General features: G+C 33.0%; 1 protein-coding gene across 1 annotated transcript in view; it reads left to right on the plus strand.

Annotated features, from left to right (window-relative positions):
* Cep128 (centrosomal protein 128) overlaps window positions 1-22,702 on the plus strand; it is a 373,328-nt gene that overhangs the window by 342,551 nt on the left and 8,075 nt on the right. Inside the window, exons 21-23 of the mRNA XM_077799967.1 lie at window positions 3,352-3,429; window positions 6,268-6,381; window positions 21,285-21,393. Of these exons, the coding sequence (XP_077656093.1) occupies window positions 3,352-3,429; window positions 6,268-6,381; window positions 21,285-21,393 (301 nt within the window). The remainder of the gene's footprint in view (window positions 1-3,351; window positions 3,430-6,267; window positions 6,382-21,284; window positions 21,394-22,702) is intronic.

The raw sequence follows: 22,702 nt of genomic DNA on the forward strand, positions 1-22,702 counted from the left end.
TAATATGATATTCATGGAGTCTTTGAAATCCAACACGTTCATTATTTTAGAATGTGTACCTATGGATCTTGTTCCTATAGCAGTGTTAGTTTTGGGAAAAAGTGAACTTAAAGTGACATGTAATGTGATGAGATTCTAATCACAGAACTCCAGCCAATATCACAGTAAACAACCACAACAAAAAAGAGTGGAAGTATGCATATTCTTAAGTATTTATGCCAAAGTGGTGATTTTATGTTTCTGTGTACAGAGAGAGAGAGTAAAAATACTCCCCAAATTCACTTACTCATCAAATGCATTGTGAGAGCTGAGATGCCCCAGATCTGGACTCATTATCTTCATTACTTCATGTCTTATTGTTATAGATGCCTTAGAAATGTCAGCCTGTGTGTGTGTGAAATTCATTTAGAATAAATGCAGTTCACTTTATTTATTTGTATAATTTGTACATCTTTTACATATGCATTTTTTTCTCCCTCCCCCAGTAATTCAAAAGTTCCTGAAGAATAGGAAATGTGTCATCATTCAATGATACCTAAAATACACATTTGTTGTCAGTTGATTGACTAGAATGAAGTCTGGGGACCAGATAGTATTTTTGATATTGAGGAAGATATTTAGAACATATAAATGGAATATAAAATAAGCCACAACTGAAATAAATGATGAAAAAGTATAAAGATCAATTAACGGAGACATTAGGGGAGTATAGGAAAGGGGAGTATGAAAATCACTTAAGAAAGAAGGAACCAAGGAGTTTCAAGGTTCACTCACAGAAATGTAGCCATTTGAATCTACATCCAAAAATATAATAAAATGGGAAGACAGAATGTGAACATGTGCAAGCCAAAATGATTTGATGCAGTCACTTTAATGGAAAATTTTGAGCAATACATTTGTATAACATGCTGGGTTTTATAGTGGGGAAAGAGTCATTTGCTTATCTTGAAAACAAAATAAGTTTAGTACTTTACCCAGGTTCAGAGGATCACTTCTGAATGAGAAAAATTATGAGATGAAAAAAGGAAATAAAGTTTTACTACTACAAGTCTATTAGAGTATGTGCTTATGAAGACGATTTTAGTCAATGCACAAAGTTTTGCTTTAAAATCATCAGGGCATTGCTTTGTACTTAATTGTTCAAGGGCCAATATAATTCTTTCAAATATTTTGTTATTTAAATAAGCGTAGAATATATGGTAGCTAAAACTACCTGCTCTCCTAAATCTGCATGTTGCGGACTATATTAAGAAATGTCATTTTGATGAATCTTTCCTACACATGAAAAAATTAAATGAAGTCATTTAAAATGCATAGTAGTTTAAGTGAGTACATGCAGCAGAAAGACTAGCAATGATATAAATGTTAAGCAGGAGGAACAACATACTAAATCCTATAAATAGACCTTGAAAAAGAAGACTTTTTGAACTTCAAGAAACAGTACCTACAATTTTCTATTCAAAATTGCAAAGGGTATTTGTGGCCTTTTTAAAATTTGTAAGTGACAAAGTAGCTATACCTCCAAGTTGCAGAACACTGAGAGTGGTAAAGTATCTCGGAACTGAAAAGGTAGAACCCAAGTACCTGTAAAGGGGATGACAATGGAAAGCAAACATCATTCTGCAGAATTCCAGAAAGGCTTTTGAATTGAAGTAACTGGTACAATTTCTGCAGAAAGAGGAGGTGGAAATCGGCACATTGAAAGTTTCTATGACAAAGAGACCCTTTTTTTTTTTTAAAGGGAGAGAGAATTTTAATATTTATTTTTTAGTTTTCAGCGGACACAACATCTTTGTTTGTATGTGGTACTGAGGATCGAACCCAGGCTGCACGCATGCCAAGCGAGCGTGCTACCTCTTGAGCCACATCCCCACCCCAACAAAGAGACCTTTAACTTCCTATCTCCATCCCTGCCTGTACCAAAACCCTGTGGGATGCAGGTGGTATATGCTCAGAAGAAATTGAGCCTCTGGATTGGAGATGGCAGGCAAAGAATAGCATCTCTCTAGAGGGAGATAGGGGATTTCAAATTGGAAGGTTAAAGAAAAAAATCTGAACTCCTTGAGAAAAACAATCTTACATACTCATAAATTAGATCCCATCCACCTAATAAAAGTTTACCAACAAATTAGCCTACACTTTGTTTAATACTAGTCTGGATTAAATTATTTATGATAATGTTGTACTATGTTTTGGTAAGTAAAAAACTCTGAAATCATCCTACAGCTTAACAAACTAGAAGTTGTCTCATTACCATGAGTCCAGTATGACATTCAGCTTTCCTCTGTGTCATTTGGAGCATGCAGAATCTTGATGTCCTCATGGCAGAAGGTGGGATGATAGAGGGAGCCACAGATTCTTAGTTGCCTCAGTCCAGAAGTGATACATTCAGAGTCCTTCATCTAGAACCATTCACCAGGGAGATGTCAGAGAACATGAAACTTTGGGTGGCTGCTGACTTCTCTAGAACTCTGCAGAGTTATGCCCTTGATCTTGCAGGACACTCACTTTCTTCTCATTGATCAGACATGGGCCTTATTGTTAATTTCATTGAAAAATTACAATTTGTTTTAAATTCAAAAGCTAACATTTGATGTCTAATATGTTCTGAACGGAGTAAGAATACAGAGATACATACATGTTATACCATCTTAGGTCTCAAGGTTATTCCATCACTTACCCTCTTATTTCTCATTGGCTTTGAAATTATTTCCAAATCATTCCCTCTTAATGCTTATATTGATGGACATAACAGGACCAGCTAATCAAAGATTGTATAATAAGTTCCTGATTTATAATCAGCAGGATTTTGTGTCCCTGTTGAAAAATATTCAATTTCAGATATTTCTCCTGTCTTTTTGAGAACTGCTTTCCATTTCCTTCTTAACCAAAATAATTGTTGAGAACTCTTCTTCTTCATAATGATAATACTTGAGGATCTCTAATATGCTTTATAGATAAGTAAGTGCAAATTCATCTATTTCTTAGTATTACCTTGTGGTTTATTTCTGATGCTCACTGAAGCAGGTTTGTAAATTAATAAGAATATGAAATGCTCTATAGAAAGTTTAATAGCCTATCAGTTGAAAGCAATTATCCAGAAAGAGTTTTTATATCTGAGTCAGATTTGCAAATGCATCTCATATACTTTTTGAAAGGAAATAATTCTTTTGATTTAAAAAGATATATTTATCTTGGAAATACAATATTATTAGATCTGTTTTATTTGACCCTCTAAATCTGTAGTTTGGTCTGCTCATACCAGTGGTACATCTCATTTTTAGTGTTTAGATTATGAGAGTATTAATCAATTTTTTATAATGTTTGGTTTCTTTATGTTTTTGCTTTCAGAGTACCCGAGTGGCTTTGGACCATCTGGAGTCTGTGCCCGAGAAACTGAGCCTTCTAGAAGGTTTCAAAGACTTCAGAGTGAGAAAGAGTTGGCTTGTCTTTTTCAGTATATTTATCTGAGTGAGAACACTTGACATCTTCCTGATGTGCAAAGAAAATTGTAGAAGGGAAGAAGGACCAAAAAATGTTGGGGACTTCTGACAATCTATCTTATCATTTTACTGGCATTTATAATATCTGGACTGAAAAAAAATGAAATTATGTGTTAACAGAACATAGGAAAATAGAGACTTTATCCTCCTACTGGAAGTTCACTTGTCTCCCAAAAGCTAAACAAGAATTTAGAAAAACCTGATAATTAAAGAGAGTTACACATTACATTGACAATTGGGAACTTTTTAATTTATGAATTATCTTCTTTTTTACAGATTATAGGGCACTATTTGTCCAGAGATATAATAGTTCCCAGGTTATCCCTGTGATAAATGAATTTAAATTCACATAGAGTTTTAGATTCCATATCCCATGCTATTTACTAATAGAACTACTAGTATTTCACATCAAGCCAATTAGTGACACGTGAGGGTTTATACACTGTGATTTTTGTTAAGTTCCTCACAGAGGAGAAATGCAAAGCAAGTTTCACTGTTACCTAGTTATATCAGAAGAGGACCTATCTGGAGAAGATCTTCCCGTATCCTCTTAAGGATGCACATAATGTACATTTTTGGTGATTTGTAATTTATTTGACAGGGTTGATATGATTTACAGAACATCAATAAATGGCCACAGCTAACAATGTGGAGGGTTTCCCTTGGGAGACCACACAGCATCTAATTTCACATTTGCCTTAAAAAATAACTTTTTAAGTATAGCTTATATTTAGTTCTGTTTAAACCTAATGTATTACTTGAGAATACAGTGGGTAGGAAGAGCATCCAGATCATGCCATATTGATTTACTGGAAGAAGTGATATGATGTGGTTCTTTTTTTTTTTCTTTTTTTTTCTTTTTTTTTTTTTTTTAAGAGAGAGGGGGAGAGAGAGAGGCAATTTTTAATATTTATTTTTTAGTTCTCGGCAGACACAACATCTTTGTTGGTATGTGGTGCTGAGGATCGAACCTGGGCCGCACGCTTGCCAGGCGAGCGCGCTACCGCTTGAGCCATATCCCCAGCCCGATATGATGTGGTTCTCAAAATCTATACCATCTTAAAATTACCTTACAATAGCTTGTGTGTGTGTGTGTGTGTGTGTGAATTCAGTAACTAAATATTTTTGAGATCAATCCTAGCTTGACTGGACACATCCTAAAATCTAGACTATTACAAATAGGATAAAACTATTTATAGTATATTTTATTGAGGTTTTTTATTCATTCTTGAAATATGCTTACATATTATCAATATTATTAAAGTTTTGATTCTTTCTTGAGATATGCTTGTATATTCACTGTCAAAGAATCCTGAAATCACTATTTAAGACCATGTAATTTCTTTTTATCTTTATTCAGTCCATAGCAGGGAATATGTTATACCCATATCTTTTCTCCCTTTTTTTCTGTGCTAACAGAAGTCATCTAAGTGAACAAAGGATCGGGCAAGAGAGAGTATTGGAAACAGGTGGTACTTTTCACTGAGAAACAGATGCCTGACTTATACCAATAAAAACATACAGAATTTAACCTCCAGTAACAGTTCACTGGTTCCCCAGTGATCTTCATTGAACTGAATGTTCCTAAGTACAATTCAAAAGTTGTGTTCACCACTGTTACTGAAAGGTTTATTATTATTAATTTTTATGCTAAGGGCTAGTAATTATCTACACATCTAGCTTATGTATACACAAACTCATAAAAATGCCTTTATAGTAAAATTTCTAGGGAGAATATTTTTCAAAGTTCAGAATTGTACTTTCTGATACATTGAAAGTGAAGTCTCCACCTTTAAAAGGGAAAGGAGTATTATGCACACATATGGCCAGTGTGCATAATAGCACAGACTGTTTGGCAAACAGCAGCTAAATATGATACATTTTCTTCTAATCTTCAGAGACAACCTGTATGGGCATTATTTCCTTATTTTACAGATGGGGAAACTGAAGCTTGCAGTATATAAACTAGTCAGAAGTGAGATCTAATTCCGTTTTTTGCCTTGCTGCCTCTTAACCGAAACCCATTCTGTCTGTCCTCTAAAGCCATCTATATGGGTAAATTAAGTCCATTTACTAAATCAATCTCATGAGAACAACTTGACATCACCTTAAGTTAAAAATACATAAAACCTTTAGATTATTAGAAATGGATTGTATTTTTCAAATCCCTGAAACTTTCTAAAACTCAATGAACTGTGAACGGAGAGTACAAAGACCGAAGTTATTGTCCTAGTTCATTTCCCTGTTACTTGAATTTTGATGCTTATGAAGACTGAGATATCTTTAAATTTAAAAAATCTGTGTAATATAATATTTAAAAGATAATGTTGTTTATGGAGAAGTGAAGTAAAAGGGCTACAATTTTAAAGGCAGTATCTTTTAAACAAGGAGAATATTTTGATACCATGTATAATTTTGAAATATGATATATAACATCCAAAAGTGGTGTGGTAACTCTGACTATCTTTGGGCAGCTAATTGTCACTAACGCTTTTTCCTTTCATCTAATGAATGCCAGTCATTTCTAACGGACATACTAACTAGTTTCTGAAAGAATGTAAATAAACAGTGTGGTATGGTAGTGTCCACACTATCCATTTTCTTTCTTTTTTTTCTTGGTGGTGTCTTTTTCCTTTATGTGCTCTCAAAATGCCTGTGATTATTTCTTATCTACATATTGATATTTTCTTATTCTAATTTCAAACACTGATTTTTCTTTCACTGACCAATTTAGATCTTTTATTGTTTTTTTTTTTCTTTTCAGAATTCCCACAGTTTATGTGAGAGAACTGATGGGAGATACCCTAAATTCAGAATTCACAGAGATCCTTTTCAGCGACGACAAGAAGATACCAAGTACAGAATGAAAACCCTCAAAGTAATGTTCTTTATGTATATTCTCAGTCTTTAAGCACTATTCCTGTTTAAGCTTACGACCTCTTAAACAGTCCTCATAGTGTTTGTGGAAGGACATTTTTGAAAGAAAAGATTTTCTTTGATGCATGGAATAGATTTTCAATTCAATGGGACTAGAGAAGAAAAAAAATTCAGAAATTGTGCCAACAACATTTTGACTGGGAACTAATCTTTTAGTCTATGACATTGTTACTCAGTAAGTTATTTTTATGGGAATTGATGCTGCTGAAGAAATCATGAGGCAGGAAACCCCTAGTCACTTGGTTGGTCAAAGTCTTACTATGGTTGACCTCCTCTGTGTGTAAGTCCAGCTTCTTTCAGCCCTCAAATCCCCCATAGATCAACTAATATATAGTCTTTTGTAAGCAATAATCTTCACATTTCCACTCATTCTTCTCCCAGGTGCATCAACTTAATGCTAATATTTCTGCTTATGATTTGTAAACATGGAATCAACACATAGCAGACTGAGAGGATTTGCCATATTGGCAAAAACATATCATTCCCTAGGCCTGCCTAATACCCATCTGGGACAGATGGATAAACCCATTTGGCCTTGAAAACTTCTTAGCCTACAGCCAAGTTTCTCAACTTCAGCATTATGACATTTTGGGCCAGATAAGTCTTTGTTGTAGATACTGTCATATGCATCATATGATATTTAGCAACATCCCTAGAGTCTCCTCACTAGATGCCAGTAACATTCCCTATCCCAAGTTGTGACAACCCCTAATGCATCCAGACATTGCTGAATGTCCCCTGGAGGGCAAAATTTCCCTGTATCAAGAATACTGACTTAGAGTCAATGTATATTCTAATGTGCACTCCAAGCCAATTACCACCCCCCCCAAAAAAAAATACTAAAAGCTCTATGGCTTTCTTTATATTGTTACAAGTTTTAATAGTTATGAATATTCAGTATGCTGTATATATTCACTTACTATAGCCAAATACAATTATTTCTAAGAAACTTACTCCCTCCTCTGAATATAATTGGATAGAATATTCAGTGCTCATTTCCATAAATTCTCTTTAGCATGCTTAAAATGAGCACTATGCTTCCTCCATCCTAAACAAAAATTAACACAATTATGCCACATTATTGATATTTCTACTATGAAGAGAACTTTGTTATGACTTTCTTATAACTTTCTTATGACTTTGTTCCTTTTTATCTTTGGTTTCATAGATTAGTATTATTAGTATTATTAACTAGAGCAGTGACCTTGTTCTCTCTTATGGCAATTTTTTAAGTTCCCTAGATCATCATCCATCATTCCCAGCAGGTTCCATATGCTCAAGCATTTCTCCTTAAACGGGAATACAACATTTAGGCATCAAGAAGTAAGGATAATCACTAATTATTAAGCATATATTAGAACAAATTACATGAAATCACCTCTTGTAGGTATTTCATAGCTTGTGTTCATTATTATATTTTATCCTCCCAGCAACCCTATCAGGTTGGGGACGTTATTTTTTCTCTCTTTGCTGTTGAAGAAAGCAAGGCTGCAGAGTAATTAAATGGTCAAATCAGTATTAAGACCTAACTCTACCTGGTTTCTGTAATCTACATGTTTGAATACTATGCTAATATAATACAAATTTAGATCACAAAGTTTTCTAGAAGTGACCAAGTGTAAGACCAAATTTTAATATGTAAAAGTTTTCTCCAAAAATACATTAACACAATACAAACCCATGAGTTCATCAGAGGTCTGAATGCAAATAGAACATTAAAATATTATTTTCTAATACACTAGGTTTGGTGTCAGGTGAATCAGTGTTATCTAGTGGCACCTAAAATTGCTATAAATCAATGCAATTTCCGTAATAGCATATGGCAAAGCTATGAATGTTTAACATGTTCAGCAAGTAATCTCATTGTAGTTCTGTTTAAAATTACATTTGCAGCTAAAGATAAAATCAGGCCTGGTTTGTAAGAGAGGCCAACACTTGGCAAAATGAGAAGCAAGTTTGAAAATTTGCAAAAGATGATACAAGTATACGTTAGAATCAGAAAGCATAGTTTTTGATGGTGTTATGCCACATTAATACTACTTATACATTTTAAAACGTATTTCTAGCTCAGTGATGAGTACATAGACTATCACTAAACATAGCAGATGCCTGCCCTGAAATAGTGTGGTAATCCAACACAAAACTCTTGGGAATATCACATATTTTGTAGTCTCTGCAGAGGAAACATGAGAACCTATTTTTGCCAGTGGTAGACATGAGTGGTCATTTGCTTATATGTTTTGTTATGAAATCAATTACTTAAAGAGACTGAGAAGGAAATCAGCTTCAAAAGAAGCATGTGTTTAGGTGCAGTGTGAGAAATCATTTCTTGGCTCTGTGGATAATCAGTAATCTGGTAAATCATCAACATGCTGAAGAAAATGCTACAAATAAGAGAAATTGGAACTCTTTCTACCAAGAGAAAAGATGTCCCATTTACTACAACATCAGTTTCATAAGACAGTATTTCAGCAAGTTATTAAATTTTCCCACAATTTTGTTAGAACAGAGTTCAAAGAAAAGGCACATTATAAGAACTGGAGTTGAGAGATTCTGCTGAGAACTGCACGTGGTTTCAGGAAATAAGTTAGTAAAGAATTGTTTTTAACTCAATAAACATACTGTAGCTTTGATATTGCAAAACACTGTAGTAACTATTGGGAGTGGAGATGGGGTATAGGCATATGAAGATGGAAAAAGCGTGATCTTGAAAGATGGAGAATAATTACTTAATCATCTTAATTCTAGCAGATAAATCTTGCATTATTGTTCTAGACCAGAAGTTAGCAAACTGCCCATGGGGTTAAATCTTGCCTACCAACTACTTTTGCAAATAAAGGTCTATTAAAATACAACCCACCCACTTATTCACATGTTTTCTATGACTGCTTTTATACTACTTAATTGTAGAATTAAGTAGTTGCAACAGAAATTATATGGCCCACAAAGCCTGAGTATTTATCTGACCATCTGTAGAGAAATTTACCAATACGTGGTCTAGAGAAAGGAAATTGGCAATCTTCTTTTATATATTATATGAAATATTTCCTTTTCCTTATTTATCAAATACTGCCCAAGCCCTTTGGAAAAGCATAAAAGTATCCATCCATTCAATATGTATTTGTTGAGCACCATCTATATGCCTGAAACATTCATGGCATAAATCAGTGAGCCCTTTTGGAGTTCCTGTTCCAATCAGAGGATATTCATGTTTGTTGTTATTTTCTGAATATTTATTGGGTTTCTACTAATACACAATGCACTGTGCTAGGGACTCAAGAGAATGGCATAAGAAAAATCACTGCCAACCCTTAGCAGTTTAAAACCTTCACACAAACACAAATAGAAGTACAAAAGAGAAAAGGATAAATGTAATAAAGGTGACCCCAATAAACCTCTTTCATGGTTCAGAGAAAAGAAAGATGCTCACAAGGCTTTTGAAAAGAGATTTATAATGACAAAGTGCAGAGAAGTGTTTTATTCACATCTGAATTTGCAAAAGGTCCTTTGTTAGCATTTCAGTTGTAGAAGTCTGCCCATATTGCTGTTGACAGACAAATAATTGTTGGAATAGCAGAACTGTGTTGGCAGCTGGCTTCTTTCATGTTGTTGCTGTTTTTTAAAAAGCACTGAAACATCCAGCATGACCACACAACCATTGGAGAGGACTGGCAAGTGGGCAAGTCAAGTTCTCTTTCAACCCAAGGCTGGAGCTGATCTAATTCACCAAGAATGAGATCACCAGAACACAAATGATCAGATTTCTAGAAACCTGTTGAGATTTTGAGCAGTGCACAAGAAACTCAATTATAAGGGCATATTATAAAAATACAATAATATTATGTTGTATTAAGATGGCCAAGCTAATTGAACAAAGCCTGATTTAAAAACTTATATTTAGAATTCAGTTCAAAACTGAATCTAACACATTTTCACTGCCTCTCTGTAGACTACAGAAGCATTCATGGCCTCTTTTCCATCCGGCCTAATTGAGTTTCTGTAGGACATACAAGCTCCCTTGCGTCCCAGCTGTTTCAAATAGAACAAAATGTCCCAAAGTCAGCCAGTAACACAGCATTGCTAATCTGAATTCACAGAGGAGCATGAGTTTGTCCAAGAAATCTCTATTTGTTACCTTTACCAGTACTAAATATATGGTTTTAATTAGCATTGGAATTTTTTAGTAAAATCACAGAAAGCATTTTTTTTCCTATTTTCCTTCCTCCTATAAGGAAAATCATGGTTTTTAACTTCTAGTTGAAGAGTTAGTATGCAGCTGCTTTAAAAAAAATTTTTAATTTGTTTTAATTATACATGACAGTAGAATCCATTTATGTACTTTGATATATTATACATAGATGAGATATAATTTCTCATTTTTCTGTGTGTACATGTTGCAGAATCATATTGGTCATGCAGTCACATATATACATACAGTAATAATGTCTGTTTCATTCTACTATCTCTTCTGTCCCCACATTCCCTCCATTTCCCTCCCATCACTCCCTCTACCTAATCTAAGGTAACACTATTCTTCCCTATTGCCCCCCACCTTATTGTGAAATAGTATCCACTTATTAGAGAAAACACTTGGCCTTTGGTTTTGTGGGATTGTCTTATTTCACTTAGCATAATATTCTCCAACTCCAACTATTTACTGGCAAATGCCATAATTTTAGTCATCTTTTTAGCTGAGTAATATTCCATTGAGTATATATACCACATTTTCTTTTTCCATTCATCTATTGAGGGACACCTAGGTTGATTCCATAGTCTAGCTCTTGTGAATTGAGCTGCTATAAATATTGATGTGGCTGTGTCACTAGAGTATGCTGATTTCAAATCCTTTGAGTATAAACCAAAGAATGGGATAGCTGGGTAAAATATGATTCTATTCCCAGTTTTCCAAGGAATCTCCATAGTGCTTTCCATATTGCCTGCACCAATTTGCAGTCCCACCAGCAATGCGTTGAGTGTACATTTTCGCCAACATTTATTGTTGCCTGTATTCTTGATGATTGCCATTCTGACAGGAGATAAAATCTTAGAGTAGTTTAGATTTGCATTTCTCTAATTGCTAGAGATGTTGAACACTTTTTCATATATTTATTGATAAATTGTATTTCTTCTTCTGTGAAGTATCTGTTCAGTTCCTGAGCCCATTTATTGATTGGGTTATTTGTTGTTTTCTTATCAACAAATTTGGTGTTAAGTTTTTGAGTTCTTTATATATCCTAGAAATTAATGCCTTATCGGAGGTGTGTGTGGTGAAGATTTTCTCCCAATCTGTAGGCTTTCTCCTCCCTTTATTGTTTCCTTTGCTGAGAAAAAGGTTTTTAATTTGAATCCATTCCATTTATTAATTCTTAATTTTACTTCTTGTGTTTTAGGAGTCTTGTTAAGGAAGTCAGATCCTAGGCCAACAGGGTGAAGATTTTGGCTTATTTTTTCTTCTATTAGGTGCAGCATCTCTATTCTAGTGCCTAAGACTTTAATTCACTTTGAGTTGATTTTTGTGCAGGGTGAGAGATAGAGGTTTAATTTCATTTCGCTACATATGGATTCCAGTTTTTCCAGCACCATTTGTTAAATAGGCTACCTTTTCTCCAGTGAATGTTTTTTGGCATTTTTGCAACCGCTTTTTAACAAAGCAGATGCTGCACAGGGTAAGATGAAGTGGGTGAGGATGTCTGGATAATGGCTTTCAGCAGCATTTATGAAGACAGAGATTGCAAAGTCCTTTGTTGTATTTGTTTGAGGTAAGCACATGTGCGATATAAGTAAATGTTTGTCCCTGGAAGTCATTTCTCCCTCATTAAATCTCTCTGTGATGTATTTATGCCTTACTTATAGCAATTAATGGCTTTTAGCACTTTCTCTCTCAAGTCAGCTATTTCTAACTTAAATCTTCTACGACAGTGGCTTTGAAAACATACTACACATAACTCCTAGTGAAACTCAAGATTGTAGATGATGCATAAACATTTTTTATTTTAATGACTATAAAAAGTATCAGTAGTGTATTATTCATGTAATTTTACAGATATTTCTTGGAAATAATAGTGGCAATCTTGGGGGAATTTGATGGAGCATTAACCTTATAATACCCCAATTATCTTATTTATAGCCTCCGTTCTCCATGCTCCGATAAGAAATTATATGTGAACTAGTATGCAAATGTATCTCTGTGCTTCCCTCAATCCCAACCAATTTGTCATATTCTTTAGGCCTCTCTTATACAAAGATTAAAAGGTAAATTTGTGTGAGCTTATTAAAGAAAATATAACTAGAATACCAAAGCTTAGGAAATGCTGTTTTCCTGGACAGTGTGGCATCTTTGATTCCAGAATACACAGAGATCATACATGTTAAGTTGGTGATTTTTTAAAATAATATTTTTCTAGCTTCAGCCTTTCTGGTATTCTAACAAAAATAAAAAAATAGTTGTTTATTTTTCCAGCACACCCAAAACTTTGTAAGCAATCAAATCATGAAATCTGAACGGATTTTTGTTCTTTTGAAGTGAACAAGACTAACCTGCTGCCATAATGTTTAGTTGATTTCATCTTGTTCTTTACAAATCACCCAAAATATTGCCAGCTGAACGGGGATTTTTTTTTATTTTAATAAAAACTAAAAATAGTAATGGATTAGACTGATTATTAGGATCAGCATGGAACTTAGTTAAGCATATTGTTTTAAACCTAATAGAGCTCCATTTTACCAACCCCTTTTCTCTTAACAAGTCACTAAATAAATTACTCAACAGGGACATTAGAAAAGCAAAGATTGTGAAGAAATTCAGAGAGGCCATTTTTAATATCGAATGTAAAATTCTAGGTACTAAAAGTATAAGGAATATCAGTTAAATTTATTAGCTTTTAATAGGCATGTACTTAATAATATATACACTCAAACAATCATCATTTCCTTTAAAATGCTCACTTTAAGAGAATAAGCAGTGTTTCAAATGAGGCCAGCATTTCTAAAACATCTTATGTTTCTGTCTTTAATTCAGTGGCACGATCTATTAAGTGCTCTTGTTGGCAACAAATTTTTATCTACTGTTAGTAGATTTGGTTTTTGAAAATAAAGTCACATTAAGTCAAATCTGAAGTAGACAGAAAATACATGAAAATGGAATAAAGAGTTTTTTTATTAGTGGTTTTCTAGAAATATAAAATTTTATACCATGTAATACCAATTAATAAGGATAAGTGTATTAGTATTATTAGAAAAACTACTGAGCTTCAGATGACCTGATCTAGCACAGTATTCTCATGAATGTTATTCTGGTGCATGAGTATTGCTTTGGGTTTATAGTATTATTGAATCAGTTGGATTTCTTATGGTAAAGATGGTTAGCATGGTTTTAAGTGCTGCCTGTGCAGTGTGTCTATCCAGACTGAATAGGTTGTTAAAATGTAAAATGTTAGAGGACTTAAAGGAGATCTGATCCAGCCCCCTTAGTTTCTTACATGAAGAAACAGGATGTGACAGTGTCTCCCATGTCCCAACTTCCACAATTGCAAATTGGAATTTCTGTACTTTCATAAAGAGATGATCATATACATTATTGAATGACAAATGGATAGCAGAAGAAATCAGAAATGAAATAAAAAAATACCTAGAGGTAAATGAGTACAGTGATACAACATATCAAAGTCTCTGGGACACTTTGAAGGCAATGCTAAGAGGAAAGTTCATTGCATTGAGCTCATTTATTAAAAGAATAGAAAGCCAACAAATAAATGACCTAAAAGACCTAGGGAAAAAAACAAATCAACACCAAAAGCAGTAGAAACAGGAAATAATTGAATCAGAGCTGAAATCAATGAAATTTAAACAAAATAAACAATTCAAAATAATTGACAAAATATAGAGTTGGTTCTTTGAAAAAAAATACATAAAATTGATAAACCCTTAGCCCCGATAATGAAGAGACAGAAAAAACTCAAATTACTAAAAAAAAAATTATAAAAAGAGGAAATATCATAACAGACACTACTGAAATACAGAAGATAATCAGAAAGTATTTTGAAAATTTATAGTCCAATAAAATAAAAAGTCTTGAAGACATCAACAAATTTTTAGAGACATATGAACTACCTAAACTGAATCAGGAGGACATATTTGAATAGATCAGTTTCAAGCAATGAAATAGAAGACACCATCAAAAGCGTACCAACCATGAAAAGCCCAGAACCAGACAGATTCTCAGCCGAGTTCTACCAGACCTTCAGAGAAGAATTAACACCAATACTCCTTAAATTATTCGTGAAATAGAAAAGGAGGGAACCCTTCCGAACTCATTCTGTGAAGCTAGTATCACCCTGATACCAAACCAGACAAAGACACATCAAGGAAAGAAAACTTCAGACCAATATCTATGTTCATAGATGCAAAAATTCTCAATAAAATTCTGGCAAATTGCATACAAACATGTTAAAAAGATAAGGCACTACCATCAAATGGGGATCATCCCGGGGATGCAAGTTTGGGTCAACATACAGAAATCAATGAATGTAATTCACCACATCAAGACTTAAAGACAAAACTCACATGATTATCTCAATAGAAGCAGAAAAAGCAGTTGACAAAATGCAGCATCCTTCATGTTCAAAACACTAGAAAAACATCATATCTTAATTTTGTAAAAGTTATATAGGCTAACCCAAGGCCAACATCATTCTAGGTGGAAAAAAATTGAAAGCATTTCAAGAACTGGAACAAGACAAGGATGCCCTCTTTCACCACTTTTATTTAACATCATCATTGGAACTCCAGCCAGAGCAATTAGATAGGAAAAAGAAATTAAAGCGATAAGAATAGGAACAGAAGAACTCAAACTATCACTATTTGTTGATGACATGATTCCATATTTAGAAAACCCAAAAAAGTCCAACAGAAAACTCCTAGAACTAATAAGTGAATTCAGCAAAGTAGCAGGATATAAAATGAACACTCATAAATTAAATATGTCCCTATACATCAATGATGAATCCACTGAAAGCAAAGTTAGGGAAACTACCCCATTCACAACAGCCTCAAATAAATAAATAAAATACTTGGGAATCAATCTAACCAAAGAGGCAAAAGACCTCTACAATGCAAACTATAGAACACTAAGGAAAAAAAAAATTGAAGAAGATCTTAGAAGACGGAAAGATCTCCCATGCTCTTGGATAGGCAGAATTAACGATGTCAAAATGGCCACACTCCTGTAGCGCAAGAAGTAAAATCAAGAATCAGAAAATGTGGTGAAATCAAACTAAAAAGCTTCTTCACAGGAAAGGAAACAACCAAGAATGTGAAGAGAGAGCCTACAGAATGGGAGAAAATCTTTATCACATGTACCTCAAATGTTTATAGCAGCTCAATTCACAATAGCTAAACTATGGAACCAACCTAGGTGCCCTTCAACAGATGAATGGATAAAAAAAATGTGGTGTATACATGCACAATAGAATATTATTCATCCTTAAAGATAAATGAAATTATGGAATTTGCTGGTAAATAGATGGAGCTGGAGAATATCAAGCTAAGTGAAATAAGCCAATCCCAAAGACCCAGTGCCCTAATGTTTTCTCTGATATGCAGATGCTAATTCACAGTAAGGCTTATGGAGGCAGGAGGCATCTAGGGAAGAATAGACGTAATTTGAACTAGACAGGGGGAAAGGGAGAGGTATGGATACGAAGGGTAGTAGAATGAATCAGACATTATTACCCTATGTGCATATATGGTTACACAACTGGTGTAATTCTATATCATGTTCAACCAGAAGAATGAGAAGTTATATTCCATTTATGTCTGATGTAGGCATTCTATTGTCATGTATAACTAATTAGAACAAATAAACAGAAAAACATAACAAAAAAGAAATGATCATATGTGATGGAAAGATGGGAAGATGAAGGTAATCAAAGCCTCACTCTCATGGAGATTAAAATCTAATTTAGCGAGCATGCAGAACGAGTTACTAAGGGCAGATTTTAAGGCAACCATCTGCAAGGTTGAACTTTCAAGTAGGAATAAAGTTTGCTGAGAAAGAGGTTAAACTTGCTTGAGCATTGATGGAATATTGGGACTTCATAGTGAGCATAAATGGAGAGATGGTACATTGTTTGATGAGAGACAAATTCAAGAAAACATTTCTGCCACTGATTCAGAAATGCCTGTGTTTTTTCTTTCTCTCCAGGGAAAGATTGGATAAATTAAAATTCATCAATTAAATGTATCATTTATCTTATAAACTTTGAACTTATAGTATTCCTGAGAGAAAAATATTTGGTGGGCATCCATAAATATTAATCATTAGATATCAGTTTAGCAAAGAAATATAGCAGGTTGGAACAGATTTTAAGAAATTACAATGTGGGTTATGAAAGAGAAGTGGAAGAAGCCCAGTGAAAATATTAGAAAATGCAAGTTTCTTCATCCAATGGAATTTTTTCAGAGAATCCTGGCTAACTAGCTTGTTGAGACTTAAGATAGCAATAAAAATAGGTCCTTGTACTAAGGATATAAGAATTGGTAAAAGCAAAAGCTGAGTTTATTGAAATTACAAAGACTCTTTCTTTTTAATAAATATTTCTTTTTTGTATTTAAGAATTTGATTCAACAACAGGCAAGAGTTAAAAGAATATAATCACCTTCTAAAATTTACTTCTATAGAAATTCCACAGATTAAATAGCAATATAGAATTGGAGGAGATGAAAGTATTTTTTTCATATTCTAGAATACTGATTATGCAAAGAGATTATGAAATATATTTCTTTCAATGTTAATTTCTCTGGTTCTATTTCAAGGTAATATGGGAGATTCTGACAGTTCTTCGAAGATATAAAATGTTAGTACTGAAAGCTATATTAAAATTGAACCTCCTCATTTTCTATGTGTGAAAAAAAATAAATGTGAGTAGTTGGATGATAAATAAATCAAACATAAAAGGAAGGATAACAGCTTTAAGTGTATATTCACCTATTAACAAAGTATCAAAATATTTGAAGCAAAAATGGGTAGAGCCAAAAAGAAAAATAGACTAATCTGTAATTGTAGTTGGAAATTTTAATATTCTTCTTTTAATCATTAACAAAATCATAAGAATAAAAATCAGTCCTGATATAGAAGTCTTAAACAACCAACAACACCTAATATTTTATATCAAACAACAACACCTAACTAATATTTATAGAGTAGTATCTCTACACACAATCGCTAATTGCACATATTTTTCAAGTACATATTGAACATTCTCCAAGACAGGATATATTCTGAGTGATAAAAATTCAATAAATTTAAGAAGATTGAAATGATATGTTGTTTTCCTACACGTGAATGAAACCAGAAATTGAAAGATGTCTAAGGTATTCCCAAATATTTAGAAATTAAACAGCTTATTTTTAAATTATCCAAGGATAGGTGAAGAAAGAAAAGCAAAGGAAATATAAATATTTAACTATATAAAAATAAAAACACAACTTATGAAAATCTATGGGGAACAACTAAAAAGTGATCAGAGGAAAATTGGTAGCATCACATATGTATACTAAAAAAGAAGAACGATCTGAAGTCATCAATCTAAACTTCCATCATAAGAAATTAGAAAACAAAGAGCAAATAACACACAAAGTATGTAACAATAAGGAAGGAATAAAAACAGAAATCAATGAAATAAAAAGCAAATAAGTAGAAAAAATAAATTAAACCAAAGCTGGTTTCCTTGAGAAAACTTTATAAAATTAAACAGAAAACAAAAAACAACTAAATAGACTGAGTAGAAAGAATATACAAAAGGCTAAGTTTAGGAATGAAAAAGGTACATTAATAGAAATCCTTATGATGTTAAAAGTATAAACAGGTAATATTATGATTCACTTTATGTATGACAATTTAAATAAAATGAAATGAATATGAATAAACAGCCTTAAAATGTATTATTCAGAAATCCCAGTTCTAGTAATCTATATTAAATAAATAAAATTTGAACATAGCTTTTTTTACCAAGATGTTTACCAAATGGTTACTTACAGTAGGAAAAAAAAAGCTGGAATCAACCTTAAGTTTATGACAGTAAATTTATAAAATATACTATGATGTAACTGTGATGATGACGATTGAAAATTTCCCATATAGTGTTATTTGCAAAAAGTAGGAGGAGCTGGGAATAGCATGTAAGGCACATGTGTTAAGTGAGAGAAAGAGACAAAGAGCAGGAAACAAAATACTCAACAAATGGTTTATAAATAGATATTTATAAACAAAAACTGGAAAATTGTACTCTTAAATTGGGTTAATAAGCTAATTTGATGGATTATTTTTTTCTTCTAAATGTTTTGTTTTATTTTCCAAATTGGCTAAGGAATGAAATATGTCAGTGCCTTATTTTAGCCTTGTATTCCTAGAAGCTGGTTTTATCATTAAATATATATTATTTTTGTAAAATGGAAAAGATATAACCTGTGTTTTGATGCTAGTTGATTTTGTTTTAAATTTTAGAATCAAGCCATTGAGGAAAAATGAATATTATTTAATTATCTTCATTATTCCTCCAGTAGACACATTTGAGGTCATCATACAGGAGCTTCTCCATGAAAATGCCCAATCTTGCAGTCTACCCTTTCTCATCTTTCCAGTTCCAGTGTCAGTGGGCAAAATGTGTATTTGCTTTATCTTGCTTTCTCTTGTCTTTCTTTTCTCTTATCATGCCATAGTCATCAAAGCATCTTTTAGTAGGAAACCATATCATTACACTTTTTTTTTTGTACTTACAGACTAAACCATGATTTAGTGGAGTTCTCTAGCATTAGTGGAGACCATCACCTTCCTTTCTATTTATGCATTTTCCAACTCCAGCCAGGCCTTTAGTATCCACATCTGAACTACCACAATACTAGCTTGTCTGACTCTAATTTCCCCTGGTTGTTGGAGTATTTAAAAGTGGTTGTTGGAGTATACTTGAGACACAATTTCTTTCCCAGAAATCCTACAGTGAGCAGCACCTATTTCTAATGAAATCCCCATAATGTGTTAGCACTAAAAAAAAAAAAAAATCATGTGGTTGAAAACCTCAGGATCTGCATCTTACGTAGAACTAAATTCCTTAATACATAAAGGCTAAAAGGCTAAGATCTATATACATGCCTTTTTTGCTCAAAATAAATTGCCCATTTACAAATATGTACAAACTTCTTTTTGCCTTTCTTGGTGACAAAAAATTAAGAAGTTGGTAGCTGGTGCAGAGAATGACACCTAATTCATCAAGCTACCTGAGGCCTTACTAGGTGGGGACCATGTTTTGAGGAATCTTTTAGAGCCACCTTTTGCTATGTAATCATTAGCAAAATTCTTGATCTCTTCCACTCTCCAGACTCATAGTTATCCCCCGTCACAGCCTTTTAATTGGTATTCCCACCTCAACACTTGCCCACTCCAATATGTTCTCCACACATTGGCCAAAGTAATCTTTGAAAATGTAACTCAAAGCTATTATTCTACTTTTTAAAACTCTTGATTGCCTTCTGATTGTATTTAAGAAAAAAAGTCCCTTTACCCACATCTGGACCTACTATGATCACCTTCCTCTGCAGAGGCTCAGTATTCCTAATCCATGAGGTCTTCCATGTGTTCTTCAAACACACCAACTCTTTTTCACTTCAGTACTCACATGGTCTGTGACATCATTCCCTCCTTCCCTACCTCCCTTTTAGTTTTCCCATCCCTACCCATAAGCTTCCCCTTAGGTGACTCACTGATTTCATACCCAGCATTGAAATACTGCCTTCAGTATCAATTTCCAGAAGGATCTCTTTGGATCTCAAGTCTAAATTGGCATATTCCTATTATTTCTTGCTCTTATAGCAATTATCACAATTTTTAATAATATATTTTGTGTAGTTTGTTATACCTTTCTCTCCTGCCAGCCTTAAGGTTTCCTGATCAATGTCTTGTTTGTTCTTTGTTCAGTACATAATATGTGTCCAATAAATTATTATTAAATGAATGAATAAAATAAAGAAAAAAGAATAATAAATAATTAGAAAAAAATTCATGAGAAAACTGCTATTATTTTACTCTTTATTAATGTATATTAAATCACCCACTTTAATCTGCTTAATTAGTAAACTTATTTAAAGTTGTAATCATCTTTTTCAGCTAAGATTTGGGTAGAAGGACACATTCGTACAACACATGAAAAGAGAGACCTTTTGTGTGGTCATTTTTGTTTGTCTTAAACTTTTGCTGAATGTGTAAGAAGATTAATCATAATGGAAGGCAGGCCAGCTAAATGTATTTAAAAATATCAAATTATTTTTATTGACTCAGTGTTTCCACCTAAGAATTTGTCATAAGGAATAGACCTAAATATGGAAAAGGTTATATATTTAAAGATATTTCTCAGAGTGTTATTTATAGGAGTAAGACACTGGAAACCACCTAAATGCCAAGTAAAATAATGGCTGAGCAAAACTTGTTACATCCACCAGATAGCATATGAGTAATCACTGAGCTGAAGGTTAGGATAATATAATGACTCCCAAAATGTTTATAGAGTAAATGTAAATAACACAATTTTATAACCGTGTTTATAAATCCTATTCATAGACGTCAAAAAAAGACTGGAAAGAAATATGTCATGCTGCCATAGCAATGAGTGATTTCTTTTTTTAGTATATTTTCTTTAATATATATTTTATTTTTTTCAAAGATTATAATTGTATTAAACTATTCACATGTAGTATAGTTTGCATATTGAGATTCTGTCTCAGTTTCAGCACATTTGAGCCTTGGTCCTTACATTTTGTAATAACTGAACCAAAATGTCCTGCTTTCTTTCTTAGGATGACAGAAGCTTTGTTGAAGATTCCCATGCTCATGGATTAGTTCACTCATCTTCTTGGCAGGATTACAGTCGCTTCCTGTCTAGTCCACGATTTTCACACTTGAGCCGTAAGTAATAAAGTCCTGTACCAGTTCTTAAATTGGATTTAAGAAAATGCAACTCATGAGAAAATTAAACTTCAGGACTAGTACATGATCATAATATTCATGTGCTAAGTTTGAGAAAATTTTATCATGAATCATACAAATAATCACCCCAAGTACCTTTATAATATTACCCAATTTGCTTTAAAAATATATAGAGAGAGAATATATATAAAAATATATATATTTATATAATCTTTTTTTTAGATCTTACACTTCTCAGAAAAGTCAAATCACCCAAGATAAAATGTTAATTAAGCAAAATTTTTTGTTTGGATATTGTTAATAACTATAAATTGAGTAAAAGAAGTTATTTTTATAATAAAATTCAAATCATCAAAAGGAAGATTTTTGCATATAACTCATCAGAAATATGTGATCTTGTACAAAGAGTTAGACTATGTATGAATCCCATTACCCACTAGAATTCACTCTGTGAATACTCAGTGAATGCCAATAAACTGTCCTCAGCAGCCTAAGCAAGGTATGAGTCCCATGGCTCAGAATACTGTCTTCCACCTTCTATGCCTCCTCTCCTTCTCTTTCTATGCCTGTTTTTCAGCTTTCAGCTTATGTGAAATGTTCTTAAAGGAGGCATTAGAGTTTAGTTTTGAAGGTGATTTCTATTATAAGACCACCATGTGTTACAATTTTCCTTTAAAATATTCCTCAGAATAATAATTATAAAGCCCCTTGATGTTTGAGTGACTTTTGTTTACTGTTTGTTTCCTCCACCAAAGAGTGAACTCATTGAAGATAGGAGAGTGCCTATTTTGTTCACCACTGTTTAGCACTCTACATTGTACTTGGCACACAGTTTTTACCAATTAATATTCAGTAACATTAGATGAACATGCGTTTAAGTCCACTATTATCCAAACTATTGGAATTTCAATATTATTTAATGGATTCTTATTTACATAATAATGTATTTGTTTAGTTTACCATGGGCCTGAAATGTTGTGCGTTCAATTTGATAATTCTGTCATTTAAAATAGCTAGATAGTTACAAAATAATGTACCAAAATAAGTCACAAGAAATAGGTCAAATCCAAAGGTGATAACTCTCATTTTTGCTGATTAATATTCATAGATTCATTAAATAAATATTTATCAGTTTCTGATAAATGGTTTTGTCATCATTATATCATGATTATTTTATTCCAAAAGCTAAGCATTTTTCTTTCCTGTTCTAATCATTTTACCAAGTGATTTTGTATCCACATAAACTCACTGCTATTCTAATCTGGCAGCACTTTTCAATATGGATTGT

Source organism: Urocitellus parryii, chromosome 6 (genome assembly GCF_045843805.1).
Source record: "Urocitellus parryii isolate mUroPar1 chromosome 6, mUroPar1.hap1, whole genome shotgun sequence".
NCBI classification, from domain to species: Eukaryota; Metazoa; Chordata; class Mammalia; order Rodentia; family Sciuridae; genus Urocitellus; species Urocitellus parryii.